At 55.5% G+C, this 27165-nt stretch overlaps 1 protein-coding gene across 1 annotated transcript; it reads right to left on the bottom strand.

Moving 5' to 3' along the window:
* Positions 1-1372: 1372 nt before the first annotated feature.
* Positions 1373-27165, bottom strand: FOXN1 (forkhead box N1). Its single transcript, XM_059997796.1, has 9 exons — positions 27100-27165; positions 15435-15566; positions 14587-15045; positions 12135-12245; positions 10212-10342; positions 8770-8866; positions 5380-5587; positions 4695-5186; positions 1373-2928 (listed from the first exon to the last, which is right to left on the bottom strand). The coding sequence occupies exons 2-9, from the start codon at positions 15555-15557 to the stop codon at positions 2612-2614; spliced, it is 1938 nt and encodes a 645-aa protein (XP_059853779.1). The 5' UTR covers positions 15558-15566; positions 27100-27165; the 3' UTR covers positions 1373-2611.

The following is a 27165-nucleotide window of genomic DNA, read 5'->3' as shown; positions in this document are numbered from 1 at the left end:
GACTGTTCCTCACTCTAAACGGTGGTTGAACACGTGGTGATAGGTGGCCAGCAGGGGGCAGCATATGAGCGGAAGTGTGGGGCTCAGTTCAGAGGGAAGCCGCCCCCGCCACCCACCCCCCCGGTTTTAAGTCCAAGGGCCAGTCTGGTTACAAACAAACAAACAAACATAAGACCCCCAAGTCTTATCTGCTTGCCACCTGTCTTACTTGCACAGGGGCAAGCTTACTCGTAGGTGTGTCGAATGGGCCCAGAAGACTGAGGTCGGACTGAGGGCTCCTGGAGATGTCCTTGCTTGCTGCCTAGGCTGGAGGTGTGGAGCAGGTTGTCTGAGTCTCCAGCGTCCGAGGGTCTGACGCAAGGAAGTGGGTTCTCCCACGAAACATTTGCCCAGCCCTTGGGGTCTTGGATATCAAGACACAGGCCTGGGGTTGCTCAGAGCTGGGGTGCAAGTCAGCTGGGGGCTTGACAGAGAGCCTTCACCGCTTCCTATACTGCGGGGCTGAGCTGCGGCGCGCAGGGTGGGGGCGTCTTCCTCTTGGGTGCACTGGCTGTCCATGCCTTCCTCAACTCCCGGCCCCGCCCTCTCCCTCTAGCCCCAGCCCCAGACTTAGAGCCTCTGTGAGGGAGGGTGCTGATGTAGGGCGGGGTTCTATTATGGGATCCTTTGCAGAACTGTCCTCTGGGGAAGGCAGGTGGTGTTGGCTTGCCCCTAGGCCTAGCCCCTGGAAGAACTTTCTAAGCAAAAGACCCACCTGTGGCTGCTCTGAGACTCATGGTCTGAGGTCCAAGTATGTGCTTTTGGCTCCCACACCTGCCCCAGCCCTGTTCAGGCAGAGTGTGGGGCTGCCTCTCGGGCTGCTGTTTGGTGACAGCAGCCTGCCTGGTGGTGGTACCCTAAGTGGGACTGAGTGGGCCCCTGACCCTCCAGAGACCACCCTCCAGGCCTATGGTCCATTCATGTCATCTGTGGAACCCAGAGCCGAGCCAGGGAAAGATGGGGGCAGCAAGGCACAGCCAGGGTAGGGCAGTGACCCTTTCTTGTGTGAGGAGATGCAGGGTGAGAGGAGGGAGGGGTAGATCTCAGTACGAAGGGGTGTGGTGGAAGGGCACCCTCTCCCTTCCTCTGGGCAGGGCAGCTGCTGCTTCCAATCCTTTTGGAAGTTCTCCTGGAGGAAGTTCTCCCCGCCAGCCCCATCCTCCCCATGCTGGTTAGGAAGTACTCCGAGATACCTCACTCTTTGGATTGAAACTTCACAGTCCTAGGTGAGGGTCGGGGTAAGATCACAGGACCAGGGAATCTACAGTCCGTGTGTCCTAACATTTCTGCCCCAGGTGGGGAGGTCCGGAAAAGAAAGCTTGGTAGCCGAGACCACAGGGCACTTGCTTTATTGTTCCAGGACAGGGGACAATGGCAGGTCTTCAAGAGTTCTGCTTGTGTCTCATCTGAACCTGGGGCCAACCTCCGGGGGTTCTTGTCACCCTCAGACCCTGGATAGGCTGAGGCTCCCACTTGGTAGGGGTTGGGCTCTCAGGTAGGGCATGGAGGGCAACTGGGTCACAGCTCCTCATTCCAGGGGCATCCCGGGCCTGCCAAGCAGTCAAAGAAAGGGGGCATGGGTGCTGCCCCACCAGCCTCTAGCAGACTTCCCTTCCCTGAATGCCCAGGCTGCCTGAGACAGCTGGAAGTAATTCACAAGCTGGGGCCTAAACTACATGAACTTCTCAGGAGTGAGACTGTAGTGACCTGGAGGGGCCCTTCCTGCACCCAGGGCTGGGAGAAAAGGACACTTTCAAGTTTCTGAGGGCAAGGGCTTTTCCAAACACTTTGTGTCAGAATTGGGCTCAGTTTGGTCCTGGGGTGGACACTGCCCCTCCTGTGTGTCATCCTGGGAAAGGCCAGAGAGAGCTTAAGTCGAGGACAGGTAGAGCCTGGCAGGGCAGGTGCTGATGAATAGCAGCCCGTGGGAGTGGGTCCACAGACAACCTGGGGAGAAACTCCATATCTCCTCCTTCTTGATGGGCCGCTGGGATGAAGATGGGAGAATAAATACAGGGGGCTTCTGGGAAAGATCATGCCTGGAGGGGAACGGGCCTGCAGAGAACGTGGACGTCAGAATAGGGTTCCATGGTGGTCTTGGACCTGGCATGGGGGCCCTGAGTTTTGGTAACCAAAGCCCTCAGCTGCCCCCAAAATGAAGTCAGGCTCTGATGTAGTTCTGATTCCTCTGGATATAAGGTATGTGTGTGTGTGTGTATGTCTGCATAACTGTATGTGTGTGTGTCTGTGCATGTGCGCCCGTGCATACGTGCATGAGGGCTTAAGTGTGGATGAGTATGAGCTAGGGAGAATGTATTTTCTTCTTGCCCAGACACTTGCTCTTCAGGGGCCCTGAGCGAGGAGCTCGTGTACCAGGCGGCAGAAATGTGTGAGGGGCAGAATCCTGGGTGGTGACTTCTACACCCCCAGCTGCCGGCTAACAAACAAGTTGGCTTAGTGGCACAGGGGACAGGGAGTGTGTTCCTTCCTTGACCTTTAAGGTGAGCCCGACATGGGTGGCCAGCTGGGACTTCCAGGCCAGGCAAAGGCTGGAGCAGCTGCTGAGCATAGCTCATGCTAGGGCCATGGGCTTGGAGCTGGGGCTGAGGTACACAGAGGGGCCAGCAGGGGCCATGGGTTCCAGCTCCATGAAGGCTGAGTAGAGGGTGGTGAGATGCAGGTCCCCCACTGCCCCGGAGGCTCCATTGCCTGGTGGTGTCAAGTCGCCTGCCCCGCTGCCTGTCTCTGCCAGACAGGGCCCAGGGGGGAAGCAGTGGGATGGGGATGGGGGTTGGGGCGGCAGCATTGAAGATGATGTCAGGGGTGAGGTCACCAGTACCAAGGGGTCAAGGGCCAAGCTGTCATCCTTCAGCTGTTCCCACAGGTTTCCTATTTGGGGGAGAGAACAGGCGTCACTGGGAGGCACTAAGGAGCCCTGTCTGCCTCCCACCCCATGCTCTCACATGCTAAAGAGAGCAGGATTGGGGTAACACTGAATGGAGAACAGACCCTTGGCACTAGCTCTGTGACCCCAGGCAGCTGCAGAACCTCTCTGATTCCTCCTCCCATGTAGGACAGTTTGAAAGCCATAGCTCAGATGATCTGTGTGGCTCTTTTTCTTGTGGGTGGGGGAGATGATCAAGGATTTGAGAGCTGCCTATTGGAAGGGTTGATGCAGATGCTGTACATTCTGGGGTTACCCTGGGGAGGGAGCCCCAGGAACTCTTCACCCTGGCTCTTGCCCAGGCTCCCAAGGAAGGTGGATCTGCAGCCCAGACCAAGGATCTTCCAACAATGCACTGCTGCGTCCAGTGAGCTGGTTGGGCTCAGCTCCCTGGGCATCCTCCACCGCAGGGCCCAAGGGACGGGAGCAAAGCCAGGAAGCACTGACTCTGGGAGCAAACAGTGCTGCCACCAGCTCCTCCTCTATGTGTTGTGTGACCTGCATCGTGGCAGGCCAGGGCCTGGAGCTCCTTCCCTGGGTATCAGGGCTGCAGGGTCTGGAGGAAGAGAGCTGAACTAAACCCTCGACTGCACTTGGCTGCCTGGGTTCCAATCCTAACTCTCCTTCTTTCTCTCTCTTTTTTTTTTTTTTTTGGCTGCCCTGCGTGTCTTGCGGGATCTTAGTTCCCCAACCAGGGATTGAATCTGTGCCCTCAGCAGTGAAACCGCGGAGTCCTAACCACTGGACCTCCACAGAATTCCCTTAACTTTCCTTCTTTCTAGCTAAGTGACCTTGAATAAGTTACTTAACCTTGGTATACGTCTGTGAAATGGGTTGAATAATCCCTCCTATCCTATAGGCACACATGAGAGAGCACATGCAAAGCGCCTCACAAGATGCCTGACAGTTAGTAGGGCTCAGGTAAATGCTTATGGTAGCTCACATGTCTATAGCTTCTTCTGAGGCTGTTGAGCCCTGTTCCCTACCTCTGGAGGTAGGCTCTAGCTGCTCGTTTCTAACAATAGCTTCCCAAGACCTGGGCTCCCTCCCCATCAGCCTGGGAGATCTCTGGGGGTCGGCTGCCCCCACCTGCTTGTGGATGTCTCCTACCCCAGTGCACACAGAAGGTCTGAGGCCTGGGTCAGCACCCTCCTTCAAACCCCCTGTGGCCAGTACCAGGACCTGGGGGTGCACTGGAGATTAGATGGGAATGGGTGGGGTTGGCCACGTGCAGAGATGGAGCAGGCAAGATGGAACGGAAGAGATAGAACCTCTCCCCCCGGGACCTGCCTAGCTCTGAGGCCTTCCGTTCTTCCAGGGGGAAGATCTGTCTCCTTCCTCTGCATTAGAAGATGAACTCAGAAAATGCAATCGCTTCTGGGAATGTTCAGACCATCGGTCACTCACAACCAAATATGGAATGGAACATTAGGCCTTTTCCAGCCCACCCAGAGCTGAGAGCGGTTTGATGATAGGTCAGTTGGAACCTGTTCAAGGGCACCAGGAGGAGGGAGATGGGGGCAAGGACATTCCTCTTCGACCCTTAACCACCACTACCCCCTACCCAGCTTGGGCCTTCTCTGCTCCAGTTGACCTGAAACCCAGCAGTTAGTTAGCAGGCCGCAGCCTGGAGACTTAGACGGGACGGGCCACACTGCCAGATGTCCCTCTCCAGTACTGTCCCACTTCTCCCTTCCCATCCCCAGCTCACCCTGAAAGTCGAAGTCAGTGAGAGAGGGATTGATGGCATCCAGGTCAGTGCCAAGGTCTCCATCTGGCAGCAGGGTTTCATGTATGGTCCTGGCTGGGGAAGGTTCAGCCAGCAGCTTGGCACTGTGGCTGGGTGGGGTGTGGGCAGGCAGAGGCGAGTCCTGGGGGGTGCCCGGCTGGGCCCGCAGCTCAAGGTGACCATCTGGCTGTGGGAACAACGGCTGCAGAGGTCCAGGAGGGGCCAGGCCCGGTGAGAGGTGCGAATATGTCTGCCCATAAAAGGAGGGTGCGTGCCCCCCAAGTAGGTCTTGCAGGGGATTCTTGCCACGAATGGGGCCCGGAGCTGGGTGGACTGACTGCAGCGGCTGGGAGAACCCGGCTGGAGGTGGCAGGGGCCGGACGGAGCCTGAGCCTGCCAGCCCAGGGGGTGGGCAGCCGAGCAGTGGGGAACCCAGCTTCTCCCTCTTGTCTCCAATGAGGCTGTCCAGCTCTTCTGAAAAGGCCCAAGAGAGAGAGAGACACCATGAGGCCTCCCTTTCCCCACGAACGCTCCCAGCCTTAGAACCGCACTCAGGCGCTTTCCTCACTTATCAGTTCTCCTTGCTCAGCTTTTCTTGCCTCCTCCACTCTTATTTTTTTTGCCTCATGGGCACCCTGGGCCCTCCCTGCATGGCCGTTAGCCTCACCTGGCTTGGCCATGCTTTTGCGCACGGCAATGGGGTCTTTCCTCTTCCACTTCTGCAGTTCCTCCTGCATCTTGTCGATCTTGGCTGGATTGAGGGCCCACAGGCAGCCCTTGCGAGAGGAACTGCCTGATTTGTTCTCTACCTTCTCGAAGCACTTGTTAAGAGACAGGTTGTGGCGGACAGAATTCTTCCAGCCATCAGGCGCCGTCTGCCGGAGCAGAGCAAGACAAAGAATTCAGGCCGGGGTCACGAAGCCAGAAAACTCCTTTGCTATCTGGGCACAGAACTGCCACCCACCCTGGGGCTTGTCGTCCTCATCAGCACCCAGCCCACGCTCGGTACCCTTCAGCAGTGGGGCAGGGGTGGGCAAGAACCTCGCTCACAGTTAGTAGCACCTAAAATCTGCCTTCGTCCTACTCCATGCCCTTCAGAGAGGGCTGTAGGTGGTTCATAAAGGAAGGGCTGGTGGGCCCTACGGACGGCCCCGCCCCTCCCCAGCCTGCGGTTGGGCCACTCCCCACTGGGTCCTCAGGCCTGTGCTTGGACCCGTCTGTGGAGAGGGACTCACTACGCTGAGCTCTCCCTGCTGTGAGTTTGTCTCTGGGGTGTAGGTCTGTGGAGTCCTCTGAGTGGGAGGGCATGTGTGTCCCTGAGAAATGAGTGTGTGTGAGAAAGTCTCTCTGGGTGTGTGTGTGGGTATCCATGGTTGTCTGTGTGTGTGGTTGTGAGTGTTCATATGTGTGTGCCTGGGGGCGTGGCCTGATGAGGAGGCCAGCCCTCAGGTGGGCGGTGCTCATGCCAACAGAATAAACACCCATTAGGAGGCCTGGTCATGCCACCAGGGCAGTAATTGCGCCCAGGGAGGGTTGTAAAAACTATTAGGCTGACTCAGTTGGGTGAGAGGCAGTGGCGGGGTTGCCAGGGGGCACCCCCTTTCCCCCACCTCCAGCTCTGTCCCAGGCTCTGTGACAGTCCTGGGCCCAGCAGGGGTGACCGTGGGCAGAGTGCCTGCTCTGGCTGGTGAGGTGCCTCTACCCTCGCCCCTCGGCCCCTCTCCCTTCCAGCTCACAGTTTCTGCTTAACGAGGGGCAGCCACTCCCTCCTCCCCAGCTCACTTGCCCCAGGGAGCAGTCAGGCTGAATCATGTCCAGCAGAACTGGGCCCTGATGCCAGCGTCACTGCAAGTTGCTCGCAGGAGCTGCTGGAGCCTTTCTCAGGGGCCGCTGGCCTGGGTCAGGGGCCTGGTTGAGATGACCCTCAAGGCTCCCAGGGTCATGACAGAGAATTCTTGAGCCACCAGACCAGCCAGCTGGGGAATTCAGCTTCAACTCCCACGACAGTCCCTACTAGGAGTCAAGGCTGTGGGCAGAGTTAATGGGGACTGGGCCCTTTTATGGCCCCATAAATCTGTGATTTGGGGGTGCCAGGGCAGCCCCCACCCCAGCCACTTCCTGTTTGGAAGAGGGGTGGTCAGCGCTAGCAATTATGTCCAGTGGCTGGACCTTCCCCAATCCCACATCTCTGACTCACAGGGCTTCAGGACGCCCATCTCAGCTGCCTTGGGCGTGAGTGCTGCCCACCCTAGGGTCCACTCTGTCCTTGCCCAGAAAAATGACCTTCAACTGGGGAGTGAGTGATAGAGGGGGCAGAGGATCTTTGAACTAATTTCTTAGGTGGGTCAGAGGGGAACGGTGAGAGTTGGAAGTAACTTACGCGCCGACGGGTTCAACCTGACCATTTTACAGACTGGGAAACTGAGGTCCAGAGAAGAAAGGGTCTAGCCCTAGATCACACAAGGAGGTGGTGACAGAGCCCAGACTCCAATTCTGTTCCCTAACTAAGGGCCCTGCCCAGCTCACCCCATAGGACTGCTTTCACCATCTGGGGCCTGACCCATCCTCACAGATGCTTTCTCTCTGAAGCCAAATGTAAACTTGGGAGTGAGGGAGTGATGCAACTGGCTAAGAACAACAACTGGAACCGAAAAAAAAAAAAGCAGTTAGACCTCTTCACTACTCAGCCCTACAAAACAGGGATTACACAGCTCCCAGGAAAAATAATTAAGCCAGGAAGATGAGACGTAGGGAAGGGCTGGGAGTTGGCAGGGAGGACAGGCTGAGAGGAATGGGGCAGGCCCCTCACTTCCCTCTCTCTGGCCTGGCTCCTTGAAGCCCTAGGGGACCCTCTAAAAGCGTTATAGGCCAGGGAGGCTCTGGTCCCCTGACTTGCTGGGGTAGAGGGGCAGCTCTGGATACTGACTTTGATGCTTCTTGAATCCCAGTGACAACTCTCCTTCCTCCTCTCCCTTCCAGGACCTTTGATGGATGACAATACTTTTTCATTCTTGGCCAGAACTCTGACCATCTTGCCCACTCCTCATCTGATGGCAGCTCGGCAAGTACAAGCTTGTTTGAATATCAGCCTCAAATTACCCCCAGGCAGCACAGTTGGGAAGATGGTGGGGCCAGAAATCACTGGCAGGTGGAACTGGGTTCTGGCTTACCTGGGCCGCAGCTCCCACCCTCTGCCTGGGTAGAAGGTGAGACTGTATCCACTAGGGTGCAGGCCTTGGAGAAGGTACCCCTCACACGCAAGCTCTGACCTCCCCTGCACCCACCCCAGAAGAAGGGGTTTTTGTTGGAGGGCCTGGGGAGCATCAGACAAGGGAAGTGGGTGGTGTGGGAAGCCAGAGAGCTTGAGCCGGCAAGTGATCCCACTTGATGTTTGGCCTTGAGTAAATGGAGAGAAGGGCATCTGTCCTGCCTCTAGGGAGGGAGTTTGCTAGAGCCCCAGAAGCCCCTTCTGTGGATGATAGAAATTATTGATAGATCCCGTCCATGGGAAGGTCGGGTGAACCAGCCAGTTCCCTAGGACACTCTAAGACCATGAAGCCCACACTCTGCTTTCTGGCAGAACAGCAGCTGAGACTGCCGCCCACAGAGGCAGATCCTAATCTCTCCCGGGAAGGTAATGAGTTCTGCAGTCCCAGCATCCTGTGTCACCTTGGCTGGCCAGCTCCTACCCCAATTCCTCCAGTCCTACAGCATCCTGGGGGCAGCGGTGGGAACAGCCTCGCATTTCTTCCCAAGCTCTCTCTCCCCATTTGGGGTAGGTGGACGCTCCTTGAAGCCTATCAGAATTGCCATGTCCACCTTCCACCAGCATGAGGTCTGACTCCAGCCTGCTGTGTGACCTTTGGTGAATGGCTTGAGCTCTCTCTTCCTCACACAGAACTGTCCTTCTGAAGTGGAGACAAGGGGGAGCATGTGGGGGACACACCCTCTCCTGGCTTTCACTCAAACTCATCTCCCACCTCCCAACGGAATCCTCTGGTTCCAGAGAGGCCTGGCTTGCCTGGGGCCGGTGGGGTGCGGTGGATTTGGGGCTCACCTTGAAGTAAGGAAAGTGCTCCGTCATAAAATTGTAGATCTCGCTGACGGGAAGGCTCCCAGTTTTACTGTTCTTCAGGGCCATGAAGATGAGGATGCTGAAGGCAGAGAAAGTTCTGAGAGTTTGAACCTCTGACCTGGCCTGGAGTCTCCCCAACCCCACCCCCGGCCTGGCTGGAATAGTCAAGGAAGAATAGTCTGCTATAGAATTCACGCGTGAGAGGCCCTATGAGGTCCAGAGGAGAAGGAATGAGAAAGTGTCCACTGAAGTCAGGAAATACTGATATACAAGGGTCTCGTGGCATCTGAGAGAGCTGGGTTACAATCCTGGCTTTGGCCACTCACTAGCTGTGTGACCTTGGGTGAGTGCCTTAACCTCTCTGAGCCTCAGTTTCCTCAGCGTTGAAGTGAAGAGAGTAATAGCTGTCTCAGAGTCGTGAGGATTAAGCATGCTGCCTAGCACATAGAAGGCACTCATTAAATGGAAGCTGTCATTACCAGTCAGCCTTCAGCCGATTGCATGAATGTTGGATAGTAAGGGAGGGGATTAAGGTTTTTTGAGTCCCTAAAAAGTGCCAAGCACATTCTCTCACTTAATCCATCCAAAGGCCTGAACATTGCAGTTCTCTCTTTTTTTTTTTTTTTTTAACAGATGAATAAACAGAGGCTCAGAAAGATTAAGTAACTTGCCTGAGGTTTCACAGCTAATAAATTCAGAGCCTGGAGTAGAACCCAGTTCTACTGGACTCCAAAGATTGCATGTGCTCCTTTCTGCTCATCATCCGGCCTTCCACAAACCCCTTCTCTGTGCTCCTGGATAATGTTTAAGTTCCTTTTCCTTCTCCTGAGCTCATACTGGCTGATGACCTGACCCCATGAGGGGCCTGGCACACAGGAGGTCGAGTATCGATGCTGGTTAGATGAATGAAAGTTCAGATGGAAGGTCTCCCAGATGGGCTGGGTGCTGCTGGCCTGGTACTTATAACCCCAGCGCCAGAGAAGTTGCACCAGATCTGGCAGGTGCTGGATAACTGAGCCGCATCTGCAGACCTCATCCCTCACTTACTTCCAGCAGAGCTTTGGGGTGAAGCTTCTCTCTATATCTGGGGAGGGAGGGAGAAGGGGGGAATCATCCCCCCTAAACTCTCAGTTTCAGGCCCTGGGCCCCAGGAAGCTAGAACTTAGCGGGCTCATCCAGGGCACCAGCACCTGCTGAGCTGAGCCACAGACATGGCTCCCCAGGGTGAGATGAGAGGTCAGAGGTGAACTAGTCAATCCCCCTGCCCCATGCTGGAATCTTCTCTATAGCATCCTTTGGAAGTCCACTAGCTATGACTTCCACTCCCTGCCATTACCCTTATACCTCAAGGGATTCCATGTCTCAGTTTCCCCAGGGTCCTCTCAGCCCTCTTCCTTCTACCTCAGGAGTGCTGAGAAACGTACCTGTAGGAGTAAATGGGTTTTGGGAAGAGAGGCTGGTGCCCATCGGTGCTGGCCTGGGGTGCAATCCGCTGGTATGGATAGTATGAGGAGCCCAGGTAAGGTACAGGGTAGCTGCTGCCACCTGGTGAGTACTGTAGAGGTCAAAGGGGCAGAGTGGTTGCCATGGTAACCAGTCTTCCCAAGGAAGGGGGCTCCCTGCCCCCATTCACATACATCCAGAGAAGGAACTGAGGCTAGATTCTTCTCTCCTGTGCTCCACCACAATGGTCATGGGCCCCAAAGAGCTATCTGAGGATGCTGGCCAAGGATGCGGCTATCCGGGGGCCTGTGAGGAGATCCACATTCCAGAATTCAGGATCTCAGAGGCCTCAGAGCTCCCTTCCTCCAGCATCTTTCTCTCAGGTCTCTAGGTACTCTGGTTGCCATGGTGATAGGACAGGAGTTGGGCTAGAGAGTGTGAGGGGTAGCCCAGGCCCTTGTACCCTTCTGGGCAGGCGCTCCAGACCTCTCTGGTATCTCCTGGAGTGGTTGGGCTGGAAGTGGGGTGTCCAGCCTGGGCATTTGCTGGGCACTGCCACCTTTTATGAGTTTCAGTGGCTCCTTGAAAGGGCTGGTCACGATGGTGGGCAGGTGAGGGTAAGAGGTGGTTTTTATGGCAAAGGGAGTGGCTGCGGTGCCAGGGATGGTGTTTTATGGGGGTGAGGGTGGGTAGGAAACTCTGACTCCCCCATCTGCTCCAGGCCGAAGTGATCTTTCCAGGTCACCCGAGAGACACTTAGTGACTGAGTCACCTCTCTGCAGGTTCCATAAAGCCCTGGGTGTGGCTATCTTGTTCGAGGAGGGGGTGCAGAAAATAGAGGGCATCGAGACAGGGCTGGGCATGACGAGGCCGCCTAGGGTCTGGTAGTCCCTTCGCCCTGCTGTGGCTCAGTCCCTGTCGGGCCAGGCCGCCTCAGGGACATTCCTACCCTGGGTCAGACCGCGAGCCTCAGGAGCGCTCGGCTATTCCAGCCAGGCTCGTCATGGAGTGAGGATGATCCCTCTTGTGTTTCCTCTGCTTCCCTCCTTCTCCTTCTTTCTCCGCACTAAGCAGGTAGTCTGACCAACACACCCCCATCCCCTGCCCACCTGCCTGCCTCCCTGGCTTGGCCAAGATCAAGGCCAATGCCAAAGAGCTGGGAGCAGAACCTGCTCCACAGGCAGGGCCTGTCTCAGTGCCAGGCTGCAGGTGGATGAAGCGGGGTGCTGGGCAGTCACTTGCTCTGTCTTGCCCGGCGACTCCTGGGAGCTGCTTGGCTATTCTAGGACTCTTTTCTTTCTCTTTTTAAAAACCTCCATCCCATGCCAGTATGGGTCAATTACTTGGCTTCCTGTACGTCTGGGAGGAGCTGAGGCTGGGCAGTGGGGTGGGAAGGGGGATAGGGCCAGAGATGATGGGGACCTGTAACCTCCAACTGGGAAGGTCCCCTAACTTCACTCCTGGTTCCACCCTGTCTAGGCTAAAGGGAAGTTTGAGGCCAAGGCCACATAAGATGGTGGCTGACCCAGACGAAAGCCCGCTGTTCCCTGGTCTGCTCAGCCTTGTGTGTCACCCCATTTACTCCTTTTCTCTTTGCTCAGTCCTTTTCTAGCTCTCCTCTTCTCTCCCTTTTTGGTTCCCATCCGGCCCTGCCCCAGTCTCAGTCCCACTCTCTTTCCTGAGACCTCTCAGGCAGTGTCTCAGACAAACCCCACCCCAAGACAAGGGCAATTGCTTCCCTCCCCGTGAACCCCTGTTCCCCACCCCAGGTGGCCCAGCCTGAGATTCAGGGCCCGGCTCTCCCTACCTGCCCATCCAGGTGTGCACACACACACTCACACACACACCCACACATGTAATATCCTGAGACCCTGGGGAAAATTGCCCACCTGCCCCAGACCTACCTGGTGGAAGGGGGGCTGGGAAGGACAGTACATATGCTGCAAGGGGGGCTGGTAACAGTACATGCCTGGACCGCTCTCCAGAGGTGGGGGCTTGACCTCAACTTCTGACTCCTGCTGGAAGGAAAAAATAACAGATGACCGAGCTGGACCATATTTTTCTTCCTTTTTCTCTTCTGTGTCTCGAACCTTACACAAAAGCAACCCCTACTTTGCCTCCCCCAGAGCTTATTCCTGGAGAACAAATAGAGAACAGAGAAGGGCAGGGATTTTCCTGAGGGAACTCAGCAAGTTAGTGGTGGAGCTGAGGCTGGAACTGACAGGGCTCCCCATCCCCCCACCTCCCTGCAGGTGAGAGACTGAGGCTGGGCTGTCTGGGGACATGGGGGAGACTTGTCATTGGTCACACTGAAGCTGGGGTAGGACCAGAGGTCTCCCTGGAATGGCACAAGGGTGCACTGCCTGACCCCACTCACCAAGCCCGGCTCAGGACTTGCTTGTTGGTTCAGAGCCACCAGCCCCTCAGAGCAGGTGTGCAAAGGACCACTGCTCTAGAATTCCCATTGCAGAGCCATGGTGAGGGGAGCACAGGAAGTGGCCAGAGAGGTTGGTCCAGCTGGGGCCCCCAAGGTCCTGACCCTTCCTCTTCTGCAAAGCCCAAGGGAACTCTGGCAGGCTCTCTGGAGGGGGCTAGCGAGTCCCCTCTGCTCTGGCCATCCCCAACTCAGAGCCTCTGCTCTCTGCTCTGGGGAGTGTACACTGTTGCTGGTCTGCTGGAGCCCCGTGGCCTTTCTCACTCTGGCGGAGGGAGCCTGCAGCTGCTGCTGGCGGTGGAGGCCAGATCCTGGCCTCCCAAGGGTTATGAGCCCCACATGGAGCCCCCAGGGGCCAGCATAGAGTTCTACCCAGAGTAGGGCCAGACAGAGTATGCAGCTAGGTACAGGAAGGTCAACAAGGCCAAGAGCAGGTGGACCATTCTTCCTGGGATTACCAGGGGCCTTGGGAACCAGCATCTGGGCCCAGAGGGTCAAATTAGCTGTGAGCTCTTTCTGGGTGTGCCCGGGATTGCTGATGCAGAGATAACCCTAATCATAGAATCTCACATCTAGAAGGGCCACAAACACTATGTCCAGCCCTATCATTTGGCAGATGGTGGGGCTGAGCCCATAGAAGGGAAGTGATGTGCCCAAGATCACTCAGAGTCAGCCAGCTTGCTGTGGGTCTCTGGGCCCAAACTCTTCTCTCCATTGTGTGTGTGTGTGTGTGTGTGTGTGTGTGTGTGTAAGAAAGTGGGCTCAAACCTCAGCCTCACTTCTTATAGGCTGAGAGACACCTTGGGCAAGTCACTTGGTCTCTACGGAGCCTCAGTCTCCTCATCTGCAAAATGGGGTTAGTGGGAACTCTTTAGAGGGTTGTCATGAGGATTGAACAGGGCACTTGAAAGAAAGCATCTGGCACAGTGACCACGGGCTGGCACTGAGTGGACATTTAGGGGGAAGTAACTGGTATGATGGTCCCTTTCCTGGGGGCTGCTGCCACGTTCAATGGGCCTGAGGAAGACGCCGTCAAAGGGCCCCAGAACCAGAAGCAGACTCCGTCTTGGCCGCAATTGGTAGGGGCCCAGCGCCTTCTCTATCTTCCACTCCTGGGAAACAGGCTTTTGTTGGGGGTGGCTTGTGGATTGAATGGGAGCCTGTTTGAAAGCAAGAGGTAAGGAGAGCTGGTGGGCATCTGCAGTAGGCACAGCCCAGGCTGGGGAGTGGGGAGCAAAGCTCCCTTTAGTCTTCCTCTTCCCAAGGCAACAAGCCTATGAGGTACTATTAACGATACTTTTCTGATGAGGCTCAGAGAGCTTAAGTGACTTGCCCAAGGTCACACAGCTTGTGGGTACGGCTATGAAAGGAAATGAGCTTTCAAGGTGCTTTCAAGGTATTTCTGTGAATATACCCAGGCCTCACTCCGGGTACAGGATGGGACCAGAGTGTCCTTTGAGAAGACTTAAGTCCTCTCTCAACTCTGTAGGCTGATGCTGGAGAGAACATTGTGCCCTGTGGCTCCTCCCTAAACCCTTTCTCTTGGCCTCTGGAATGCGTTTTTCTTCTCACATTTGCATATGAGCCTGTAGGTCTGGCTGGAGATTCTTGACACTTAAACAGAGAGAAGCTGCACACTGGAATCCTGACTCAGGAGCCTCCGGGAAGCTTCCAGCTTCCTCGGTCTGACCGGCCTCCCCAGCCTCGTCCCCTCCACACCAGGCCAGGGCAGCGACCCTTGCCCAGCTGACCTGGAGGCCCAGAATGAAGCCTAGGGTCCCCAGCTCTCTGAGCTCGCTGCTCTCCTGGTGCACACTGACCCTGAGTGGAAAGGTCTGGAAAGGGATGGCGGGGGGTTTGTTCTGGGCTGCCAGGAATTGGGATGGGGGTAGGTGGGATGGCTGCCGGCCACTGGTACTCACCAGGACTTGGGGGCTGTGCTCCCGGCTGGGGTAGGGGAGCCCGTTGCACCAGGCCTCTGCTGGGAAGCCGGGCAGGAAGGCCTCACGCTCCCCCACATCTGTGGGGATCTCCTCAAAGGCCTCCAGCGCCCCTGGGGTCTTAAAGGAGTGTCCAGCGAGGGCCAAGGCGGTCTGGGCCTCAGGGAAGACGTCGTCATGGAAATGCCGCTTGTACGGATGGAAGGGCACGTGGCTGCCCTTGAGGAAGCGCCCGGGGCTGCTTGCCGGGCCCTCCTCAAAGCCGAAGCCGGGGTACTTGTCTGAGGGTGAGAGCCGGAAGGGGCCCAGGCCAGGGCCAGCTGGGCAGTGGACCTGCTCGGGACCCGGTGACGCGGTGCAGGGGCTGTGTGGAGGCAGTGAGGGTGCCCTCTCTGGAGGGCCATCGGGCACAAATGATGAGCAGCTGAAGCCGGCATGCTTCTGGGGTGGACAGAGGGTAGAGAGCCTGTGAGCGGAGGCTGCACCGGGACCCTACTCTGCGCGAAGGTAAAGGGCCTGTGGCTGAGCTCTGGCGAGACATAGCCTGCCCTGGGAAACCCCAATCTGACGAGAGCACACTGCTTCTAAACCTGGTCGCCCCCAGCAGGATGGAGGCACAGCCCTGCCCTGGGAAAGCCCCAGACTGAAGGGACAAGCAGAGGCCCAGGTCTGACACTTCTGGATCTGGGAGTCACTGGGTACTTATTTGCTGGTGGAAGGGACAAGACAGATGCAGGCAGGTCCCTGGGGGGTGGGGGTGATGGCCCACCTGCGGCTCGTGCACCTCTCAGGTCTTGGCCTCAGCCTGGACCTAAGTGCCTGGTACTTACGTTCTGTGGGGCAGGGGAGCCTGGGAGGCCCGGTGCCTGCATGTGGTCCCCTTGGGGCTCGCCCTCCAGTCTGGTGGGGCCCGGCAGCGTGACGTCAGACTGCTGCAGGAGTAGCGACACCATCACCCAGTCCTGGCCTCGAAGAAAGCCAGCTGTGATGAGTGTGAGGACCACCGTCCAGGGCTGACCAAGCCCAAGTCCACCACCTCCATTCCCACCCCATCCCCGGGCTGGGACCCTGACTCCAGCCAGATGTCTGATGAGAGGGGGAAACAGACAGACAGGGACAGATAAACAGACAAACTGAGAGGAACATCGGAAACAGAAGGAAGCAGATAAACAATGGGAGAGACAGAGTATGAAGGACACAGAGGGAGAGAGGCAGGTGGACTCGAGGGGACTTGGATGCCTCGTGGCCCCGTGAGCCTGGCCGGCATCCCCCACGGCACTGGGGATGCCACCACCGGCCCACTGTAGAACGTGTGGCATATTTGGTTTTCTCCTATGTCCTCCACACTCCAAAGTACCTGGGACTTTGCGCAGGCCAGTGCCCTTTCTGAGCTTTGCACTCACCTTTCGAAAAACTCAGGGCCTATACTAGGTGACATGGAGGGCTCTTGCTGTTCAGACCTTCTAGAATTATAGGAGAACTCTGTACCCAGCACAGTTGAGTGGTTAAGAGGACTCAGCTCAAAGCCAGCCTTTGCCTTTCCTTGCTAGCTGTGTTAGCGAAGCTTTCTGAGCTTCCACATCAATCATCTGCAAAAACAGGGAGAGAGAGAGGGCCGCCCTCGTGGGGATGCCGGATTAAATGAAATCATGCACATGAAGAATTTAGCACAGTGCCTAGCATGTAGTAAGTGCTCAGTAAATGCCAGCCCTCGTTATTAACATCATTATTAGTATGGTTCTTTTTTTTTTTTAAACATCTTTATTGGAGTACAATTGCTTTACAATGGTGTGTTAGTCTCTGCTTTATAACATTAGTATGGTTCTTACTACTACTACCCTCACTTCTCTGCCTTCCTTCTCCACCATCTGCAAAGGGCAGTTTCTCCTGAATTTCTTCCTCTTTGCCCAAGTGGTTTCTGAGAAAGGCCACCCTTTGCTGAGAGCCTGCTCTGGGCTGGCCACTGTGTAAATGATTAGGAGAATTTTCTCATTGGTTTGTCAGAATAATCCTGTGAGTGAGGGACATTATTAACCTCACTTTCCAGATGAAGAAACTGAGGCTCAGAGGGGTTAAGTGACTTGCCCAAGTCACATAGCTAATCCTTGATAGAGTCAAGTTTTGAACCCAGATCTGTCTGACTCTGAAGGCTACACTCCTCTCAGTCTCTTCATTTGTTGCGGGTCAGAGTGGGGGGTGCATGGGCTAGGCGCCAAACAACAAGAAAAGCACGAGGTTTACACACACACAAGACCCCCTCCGGCAGAGCAGGAGAACTGCATTTCCCCAGCCCTGCTCTCCCAGGAGCTCTGGCGGGGAGGGATGGCCGTGGTGGCCCCATGTGCCCAGCCTGGGGTTGGTACACCTTTGTTAAATAAGCTCTCTCCTTCATTTGACAAGGGGGTAGTGGGGACAAAGAAGGGAGGGCAATTGCCCAAAGTCCCTCAGAGGATCAGTGGCAGAGGGGGCTAGGAGCTGGGGTCCAGGTGGGGGCCTGGTGGAGGCTCTCCCGCCCCTTCAAGAGTCTCCACCGCCCCTTCTCCATGTCCCGGTGCCGCTCACTCGGCAATGCTAAATGTGGCGTGACCAGGGAAGCGCCGAGCTGGCCGTAACTGGACACCACGGTGGAGCAGGCCTGGGGCCCGAGGTGCAGGGCAGCCCATCTCTGGCTCCGCATGATTGCGCGGCCCGGCCCCTGCTCCCTGGACAGCCCCTGGACAGCTCGGGCCCGCCTGCCACTCCTGGCCCTGGTCCAGAGGTGCTTTCCCAAGGCCTTCTCCAGGCCTACCAGAGGCAAGCCTGGGCCCCTTCCTCCCCCAGGTCTTGGGCTTTGTAACACGTGGGGCGGTGGTCACTCTCCTCTCCAGAGGCAGAAGAACATATGGTTAAGAGCAAAGGCTTGGGATTTGGGCTGACCCAAGTTTGAGTCCCAGCTGTGTCACTTCCTGGCTGTGTGACTTTGAAAAAACGGTGCAGTTCTCTGTATCTCCTTTTGCTCCTCTGATAACAGGGCTTGTGGACCCACCTCCCCCCTTGTGGAGAGAGGGATGAGGCTGCCTTAGTCCCTGACCCCTTTCTCGAGTAGCTGGTGGAGCTCTTAAAGTTGCATTATCTAGTTCCGAAGCTCTAGAGTCAGGATTGGGTTTGAATCCCATTTAACAGTGGGACTTTGGTTGGGCAACTCGCTCAGCGTCCTTCCTCGGACCTCAGTTTCCTCATCTATAAAATAGGGCTAATAGTACGTACCTCTCTGGAGGGTTAAGTGATATATTGCTTGCAAATAACTTAATGCATAGGATGTGCTCAGTAAATGATAGCTATTATTAATATTAGCAGTGGGACAGAGTTATCCTAAATGATGAGCTCTGGGGGTGAGGACCAGGAGAGCGGAGGGAACTCCTCTTTTCTGCCTCCCACCTCCGTCTCCCTGACATCATCCTCCCCCATTGGCAGAGGCTACACTTCTCTCCTCTTGACCCTCTGGCCTCAGAGATCGTTTTAGCCTTTCCCCTGAGGGAGAATGGCTGCAGAAACTCCCAGGGATTCGAGTAGGAAGGAAGGGGAGGTGACTTTTGCTTTGGATCCCTCAAGAGGCCTCTCTGACGGTTGCAGTGTCCGGGCTCTGGCATCTGCATTCACGAGGAATCTTTCATTGATGACTAATCTTTACGCTACCTGCTGCAGTTTCAGGGGGCACGATAGGATGTGTGCCTGCAAATCTCGTCAGCAAACCAGTGCAGGAGGTCCAGTCAGCTCTCCTCCTTCCTTGGATCCCAGGAGCTACCCCTGATGGCACTCATGACCCTGCCACTCAGGGTGGGCTTCCACAACCCACAACCTGCTCTCTTTTTGGGCTAGAGCTAGGCCAGGGCTCTCGATGGTGGACAGTGCCCTGGGGTCCCTTGGACTGGAAGGACTTCCCTAATCACAACTGCACATCTATAAAGCACTCTGCAGTTTACAAAGCACCTTCGTATCTATCATCTCATTTCATCCTCCCTTTGCCCCAGAGGGTAGCAGGCAGTGGTGTGCTGGAGTCAGCTGCGATGGACTTGTTAGGGCCAACTGTACCCATCTCTTTCCAAATCCATTTTTGGTGAAATTGGCCCAAATTGGCCTTGGTGGGAATATTTACCCAAGGAAATTTGCAAATGCTACAAATTAGTCCTTTTTTTTGGAGAGCTGGTGGGTGAGCATTTATCATACACCACTGGTAGGGGAGAAATGTCATTAATCCCATTTTTCAGGGGAGAAGATTAAGGTCCAGAGAGAAATGACATGCCCAGGGCCACATAGTTAAAACTGAAAACCACATCTCCTGCGTCTCAGGCCTCAGAGCCCCAGTTACGCCCCCAAACCACTCCAGGGGTGCAACGCTGGCAAAACTTTAGCAGAAGACCACTTTAGTATCCAGGTATTCTGTCTACCCCCTACTCTCAGAACTTTTCCTTCTTCCATGATCCTTGAGGAGTGGGAGGGCAGGGGTAGGGATAGAAGAAGTAGACTTGATCTTTCCTGGAGTCGGAGGGAAGAAAGAAATGCTAACCTGAGTAGGAAGCATGATGAGGAAGAAATTCCTCAGAAAGAATGAACACAGGATCAACAACCAGTGTTATCAAATCTTTGCTCTGTGTCCTTCTCACAAACAGCCAGGTCTTTTGTTCCTTCCACCCAGCATATCTCCCCACCCCTCAGAGACTCTTTTCCCAGTACCCCAGGATTAAGGCAGAGGGGGCATTTGTGGGGTAGGAGCGGGGGGACACCCTGTTGGCTGGTTGTGTGACCTTGGACAAGTCACGTCCCCTTTTCTGTACTCAGTTTCGTTATAAGTAAAATGATGCGCTGGGACCATTTGCATCTAAAGATGTTGAAGCTGGTCCTGTGGATGTGTATATGGTCCACAGAGCTGTCAGTTAGGCCCTCATCTCTGCTTTTTCTTCAGGAGGGACCTCTCTGAGGAAATCCTCAAGGGGACCAGGAACAACTGGGTGAGTTATTATACCCCAGAAAGGAGGTGCTGTATTATCACCCCCATTTTATAGACGAGGAAACTGAGGCTCAGAGAGGTTAACCTGACTTGCCCAAGTTCACTCAGCTAGTGAATGATGCTCCCCAGGATTCAGACACAGGCTTCAAAGCTAGAGTGCCTAACCACTATGCTACACAGCCCCACCTCGGGAACACCTCAACTTCCTTGCTCACACCTGGAAGCCAGATTGGCAGGTGAGGGGCAAGGTTGGAGGTTTCCTTGGGACGGTCTGTCCCTGTACCCTACGTGGGCGGCTGAGTCACAGAGGACACTAAGGGCCCTCACTGGGCTCTACACACTCCCTCCCATGCAGGCTGCTCCCACCTGCCCTTTACAGAGGTGGAGATGGTAGAGTTCCACCTTAATGGTTTCTGTTACTGGCTGTGGCAGCATGTTTTACAAGGGGTGGGGACCGTGCCCAGTGCCGCCTGTGGCCCCACCCAGGCTCCACCCTCCCGGCTGCTGGGAGGGGTCCCCTGGAGCAGTTTGGTAGGGGCCACTCCTGAGGCTGGACACCCTGGATACTGGGAGTCTGGGGTTTCTAGCTCCTCTGCTCCCATCAAGGTTGGGGGTTCTGAGGCCAAAATCCTGTCCCCTCTGGCTCTTGACCCTGACTCGGTATCAGGAAGTGGGTCAGCTGCCCCTGCCTTGAGATCTGATTAAAGCGCTCTGAGAAGCAACTACAGATGAAAAGGGCAGGGGGTGGAGTGGGGAATAAGAACAAAGGATGAAGAGTGATCATGTCCCCCATGTGATGCTTTCCTCAAATCTGAGCCACGGACACCTGCAGCTGAGTCGTTCCCATTCCCCAAACCAGGGCTCTCCTGAAGCCACTTCAGTCATCCCTCTGCCTCTGGAAGTAGGCTTGTCTTAGAGCAGAACTCGGTATGCCCATCCCGAAAAAGCGCTCGAACCACCTCGCATGCCTGGGGCCGACCTTGAAGTTCTTCCCGATGTCTAACCCGTAATGTAATCTCTCTTGTAATGTTAGTCTTCTTGCCATATCCTTCCTGCCGTTCACCGAGGGCTAGTAAATGGCAATGGACTCATCCCTCCTGCAGGGTGGGTCCCAGCCTGGCTGTGGATGTCGAATTCCAACAGCTTCCGGTTCCCCCATTCTCCTTTGCCCAGAACCCCTTCCTTTCTACCGTCCCTGACCATCGTGGGCAGCTTCCCATCTCTCCAGCCCGTTCCCAGCCCCTGCCACCCAGCCTTGGCCCCAGAGGAGCTGAATCCAAGCACTCACAGTAGGCTCTGGGCCATGGCCACCATCACGGCTTCTTCGGGGAGTCATTCAGCCCAGGAACTCCCCAGGAGCTTCCACTGAGGTATAAATACTCCCACATGCCTGGACCAGCCCCCTGCCTGAGGGCCGGGGCGGGGCTGCCTCCGCAGGCCAGGCAGGCAGGTCACATGCCCCATAAATGCCACTGGACCACAGGCCCTTCCCAGCAGCCCTGGGGAGACCGAGTGGGACCTGACCTCCTTGGATGGAAGGATGATGGATGGATGGAGGGAGGGATAGGTGGATGAATGGAAGGATAGGTGAGTGGGTGAAATGGACAGATTGATGGGTGGACAAATGACTGGATGGAAAGCTGGACAGACGGACAGACAGATGAATGAATGGACAGTGGGACAGATTAATGGGTGTCCTTGAACTGCCTATAGATGCTCATTTGGTAGATGGGGAGAAAGAGCTGCTGGTTTCAAGGAAATAAGAAATGCTATCCTTCAAAGCTCCCATCCATCTCTTTCTGAGACACACCCACCAGGCCCCCTTTTCTCCTCTGCTATGGACACCTGGTCTGAGAGACTGGCTCTGCTGGGTTCTCCCTACTCCTTAGGTGACTGTTTCCAAGACACTTCCCACCTAAACACCCCCAACCCCCAAGGAATCTTTTGGTCTTTGGTGTCATTCATGGTCTGTCTTTTCCTCCCTCCTGCCTCCTCTGGAGTTCAGGCTCTGAGGCTGTGAGCCCATCTCCAGATCTTGTGCCCAGAAGCAAGGTCATCTTGCCCTCCAAGTTTAGCAGGGGGAGGGGGAGGCAAAATTCTCCCTTCCAAGATCATGAGACCCTTACATGTGAGATTTAGGGAGAAGGTGACTTCCACCCCGCATCTGCCCCAGGAATTTTTAAAGGCATGACTGGGTCTGATGGTGAGAATAGGTCTGGCAAGGGACTCGTATGTGAGCCAGGTGACCTGGAGCCCCTGGGGCCCGACTTCAGAGCTGGGCTCCTGAAGGGTGGGGATTCCTTGCTTGTTTAGTCCTCCCAGGGGGCAATGTTCAGAAAGCAGTGGTCTGATTTCCAAAGAAATTTCCTTCTAGTCCTCCGTCTGCCTAGCTGTGAAAGGGATCCAAGAGTGGATGGTGAGCTGGGCAGTGACTGAAGGAACAGGAGGATTTTTCATAGATGGTAACATATGGCCTTCCTCCTTCCTTACAACACGCCTCTTCCAGCCACTCTGGCTAAAGAGGGTAGGGGAATGGGCGGGGGGGTGGGATGAAGTTGGTCTCCTCTGAGCACCCATTATCTCTGTGATCCAGTGTCCCAGAAGTCCTTCCCCCATAACAAAGTCGCTCAGGGCTGAGCCTGGTCCCCCCTCCGGCCTCCTGTGGGCTGCTCTGATAACTGGCTGTGGAGTTAACTGGCTGTGCTGGTGATTGGTGGCTGAGGATATGAGAGGTGAGACCCACAGCGATGACTGGGGCCTTGTTTCACCTCATCCCCTAGATTGGCATTTATTATCTCAGAAACCCCCAGCTGCCTTACAAAGCCCGCCTGTTCCCGCACAGGGAGTCCTTCTGACCAAGGACCCTAGAATCTCCTCTCCCAGCTCTGCCATCAGCGTGGGCTAGTCACAGAAATTAACCTCATTGCCTCCTTTATAAAATGGGATCCTCTTCTTTGCCTTACATACCTCACCTGGCTGTCCTGGGGACTGAGTGAGAAGCAGGGTGTCAAAATCCTCTGAGGAAGATAAACTGACACCGTCTTGCCTGGCGCCCCTGCCTCCTCCCCTGGGGTCCCAGGCCCATTGGATTTCAGGAGAGGGATGCGGGCTGAGATCTTTGCCTCTTCAACCGTTTGCCCCTCCCTGGGCGCTCTACACAGGACGGGTCCAGACCCCTTTCTGCCTGCTCACCTTACTGGGGGCTTGAGATGGTTCAGGGACCTACCATCCCTTGAGCCAGGGGCCTCTCATGCTCTGTACATATTATTATCATAAGGACTCTCATTATTACCAATCTACTATTAGGGATATTAATCCCACCACCACTACTAATGATGCAGATCTAGTACCAGACAAATACCTACTGGTGCACCTCTCCTCCAAAGCCACCCAGAGCACACGTACACACACACACACACACAGATCCTCCTGGGCTTGGCATTGTCATCCCAAAGAACTTTCTCTCCAAAACCTTTCCCACCTTGGGCAGATCGGACATGATCAGGAGAAGGTCCCAGAGGCTGAGCCTCTTCTCCAAAGCCACGTGCTCCGTGGGGCCCAATGTGGGCTCCAGGAACTCCTCTCAGAGGGAGCTGGGGACACCTCTGATGGTGAATACTGCTGCAGTCACTCTGCCTCTGCTAAGTGGACAGTCTGAAAATTGGGTTTTCTGATCACAGCGATGTGTGTGTGTGTGTGTGTGTGTGTGTGTGTCCTCATGCACATCCTATGCCTTCCAAGAATGATGGGCTGGTGTAGTCTGGGACATGGCTGTGGAATTTACAAGTGTATGTAAGATCTCCAACTGTCTCCGGGTGATCCGGTTCCAGGGACATGCCCTATTCTGTGTGTGTGTGTGTGTGTGTGTGTGTGTGTGTGTGTGTGTGTGTGTGTGTGTGTGTGTGTGTCTGTGTTGGTGCCTGCCCAGGTTGTCTGTAGTTTATCAGAAGCAGTTTCAGGCTGGGGGAGCAGGGCTTGAAGTAGACTGATCATGTGTCCTCCCATGAGCACGGGGTGGAGGGTTAGGGTCAGACTTCTGGGAAACTCTCTGTTGCATCCTGGGGGGTCTTGAGTGGTACCTACCCTCTGCACCTTCCAGGGTAGCCATGAGAGCATGGGTTTCCTTTTCTCTGTGACTCACAGCTGGCTCTTGAGTCAAGTTCCCTGAGAGATCACGATTCAGCTAATTCTCTCCCCGGCTCCATTAATCTGAGCTGACTAAGCAAGAGCCACAGGTGGGGTAGAGACTGGGGATGCCCAAGACTGCAGTCATTCCTAAACAACCCAGCAGGCTTCCTTGCTTTAGCTTCTGTCCATCTCCTTGCCTTGGGCCTGGCCATGCTTAATAGGATCGGTTATGCTCCCAGCACCCCCCAAAAACATTGCCACTGCCTCCCTTTGGGGCCCTCTAAGGATGTCTCTTCATCTCCCCACTTGACCTGCCACACACCTGCAGTGTTGAGAGGTCCATCTGGACATCAGACTTGTCTTGTGGCACCTGAACTCATTTTTACTATTTGGCCAGCAACCAGCCTTTAAAGTTCAGATAAGATCAGGAAGCTGAGGGCTTCTCCAGGGATGATCCTACCCAATCCATTTTGTCCTGAACACTGGGAGAATGTGGAGGACATACCAGGACCTGGCAGGGGCACCGATGAGGGGCGCTGACCTCCAAAGGGGATCTCTGGTGTATGGAGAGATCCATCCTGGGGAGGTGGAAATGCTGTGGGATGGGAAGATGGAGTTAGGGATGACGATGAAGTTGGGGCTGAGGAGGTGAGGGAGAAAGCAAAGAGAGAAATAAGGTGGTGGAGGTGGACTTGAAACTGGGGTTGGGGATGTGGGTTGGATAGGAAGAGGGCTGGATTGGGGTTAGAGATGAGAATGGGGGTAGAGTTGGGTTGTGAAAGGAAAGACAGGTGGAGTAGAGAGGTTATGCATGCAGAGGGGTGGAGGTTGGAGATGGGCACAGAGATGGAGGAAGGGGCAAAGGATGGAAAGGAATAAATGAGAAAGAACAAAATCACTCAGGGACCTTTGATTGATGCTTCTGAGACCCACTCTCCCAGAGGTCATCTTGTCATTCCCCTGCTCCCGGGCATGTCGCCAGCCCAGCCACACCCATCACAGATCAATGGTTGTCTCTCCACTCAGGAAACCACCTCCTGTGGTCACATAATCCAGGTAAACTTAATTTAAAATGCTGAAACGTCTCTCTGAAGTCTAATGTCAATCTCTCCTGCTGCAGAAGCCAATCTCAGCTTGCTAAAAACTCCCTCCTGCAGGCCTCAGCAGGGACGGTGGGCTGTGACTGGGAAAGAAAGAGGGGAGGCCATATCTGCGGGACCTCTGTCCCTGGCATCCCTCTGTTATAGGGGAATAAGGGGAGGCAGGCAGAAATGTCTCCCAACAGCCCCCTTCTCATCAGAGTATGGAGCCAGAGAGACTAATAGAGGGGCAGCGGGCATGGGGCCTTATTTCTGTCTCTTCCTGTACACAAGGTCTTCAGAAATTTCAGTGTGACTTAGTAACAGTCTCTAGCTAGGTGCTTGAGCCCTGTGTAGGCAGTGGGGGCTCTGCTGGTCCATGAAGACTCAAGCTGGAAGGAGGGAGGTTAGACAGCAGGAAGGACTTCCTGGCAGAAAAGGATGGAGAGCCCATGGGAAGCGGTACTTTCTTAGAGGGCAGATGGAACTCTCCATGGGGGCTAAAGGAAGACATTCCCTGAGACCAAAGTGGGGACATAAGACATCTTCCCAGAAGGCAAGTGTCACCAGTGGGCCTCCCCCTTTGTCTTCAACTGTCCCAGGCCTTCTCCCGTCTCACAATGAATGAAGGCACAGCTGTTGGTTGGGGTCCTATGGTGTTAGTGTGTGGATGAGACAGATATGGGGAGCAGGGAGGGTGCCCCAACTCTCTAATCTTTCTCTTGCCTTCCCAGGAGCAGAATCAAGAAATAAAATCCTTTACTGAAATAAAGTCCTTTGAGAACTCCCCGGCATTCCCGGGAGAACAGGTTCCTGGCCCTGGGAGGTGAGTGAGGCGCCGGGCCTGGGGGGGCAGCGTGCCTCGGCAGGCCCTGGAGCCCGGAGCTGAGCTCCGCAGAGGCGGCATGGGCGGGGCCGGGCAGGGAGCTGAGAGGACATGTGCCTCTCCTCACAGCACCTTCGCTCCTGAGGACCAGAGCCTCCCCAGGACCCAGCCCCACTCTGGCCCTACCTGGCCCACCACGAGAGTGGGGTCCCGGAACAGAGGTGCTGCCCCAATCAGTTGGGGATGCCCTTCTACTGCCTGCATCCTGGGGGTCAGGGAATGCCCAGGGTGGTAAAAGGGCCTGAGCTGGGCCCGACGGGGACAGGACTGGAGTGCAATGCCACCCAACCCTTCTCACCCTCCCATCAGCCCAGAGGAGCTGGGTTTTATCAGCAGGGAAAAGAGAACCCTATGGGGGCGGGCAGAGCTGGATCCTGCGGCAGCAGGGACTTCAGACTCCAGGAAGGACTGACTTCAGGACTGTGAGTGAATGCCCGAGTTTCCTCCCTCAGGATTAGGAAAGTGAGGAGGGGGCAGACCTGCCTGGCTCGGCAAACGACCAGCCTAGAGGCAGGTGGAATGGATGAGATGATTTCTCGAGAGGATGCGCCCTCTCCACCCAGGTCCTTTCCTGCTGACCAGCCGTGACGGGCCACAATGCACACGCAAACATATCTTCCCCACACCTTGCGCAGAGACAAGAGGCAAACACACCCACTCATTCGAGTCTATTCTTAACTAACTTGCTTCTTTGGACATTTGGGGAGGGCCTGGGGACTCCACGGGGAATGCCAGAACCTTACCTGATCAGATAGGGGGTGGGGAAAAGCCATGGGAGCCAGAGGGGTCTTCCTGCTGCTCCGGCCAGTTCCCTAAGGGCCTTTGCTCCCCAGACCCCCAATTCCAGGCGTCCAGGGTCTGAGAGCTCCCTGCGTATCCCAGGTTTGCTCACCAGGCCTCTTGGTTTCTGGGGTCCAGACCTCCGGGGGATTCTGCCTTGGGTGCAGCATCAGGTTGTGGCCGTAGCACCTGTTCGCCACCTGTCTGCTTCTCCACCAGCTGCACCCTCTCCTTCCTGCAGCCCAGTCCTCTGTGCAGGCCCGGGCATCTAGACCCCAGCTGAGGCTGCTTAGGGGCAGTGAATGATTCCTTGATCAACAGACACCCTTAGCACCAACTAGCCCCCAGAGCCGGGCTCTCCCTCTCCACTTGGAAAAGCCACTAAATTGGGAATCTGCCTCCCTGTCTTTCAGCTCTAGTTTTCCAATTTTAGCCCCTCTGTGTCCTTACTTTTTTCCAGCACAGGGTGGCTAAGCACACCCTCTCCAACACACAGAGACACACAGAGAAAATCCACGAAACACCAGAACGAAAAACCACACTACAGCAAGAAGGATTGAAGTTAGACAACCTGGAACAGGAAGAAGAGGGAGGAATAAGGAGGAGGGGGTCCTCCTTGCCCTCCAGGCACTCACCCCACTTCCTGATTCTCCCTTGAGCTGCAGCGAGAAGGAAGGGAGCACCCAGGTGCTCCCAGTCAC

Source organism: Delphinus delphis, chromosome 19 (genome assembly GCF_949987515.2).
Source record: "Delphinus delphis chromosome 19, mDelDel1.2, whole genome shotgun sequence".
Taxonomy (NCBI): domain Eukaryota; kingdom Metazoa; phylum Chordata; class Mammalia; order Artiodactyla; family Delphinidae; genus Delphinus; species Delphinus delphis.
This window is presented reverse-complemented; position numbering and strand designations above follow the sequence as displayed.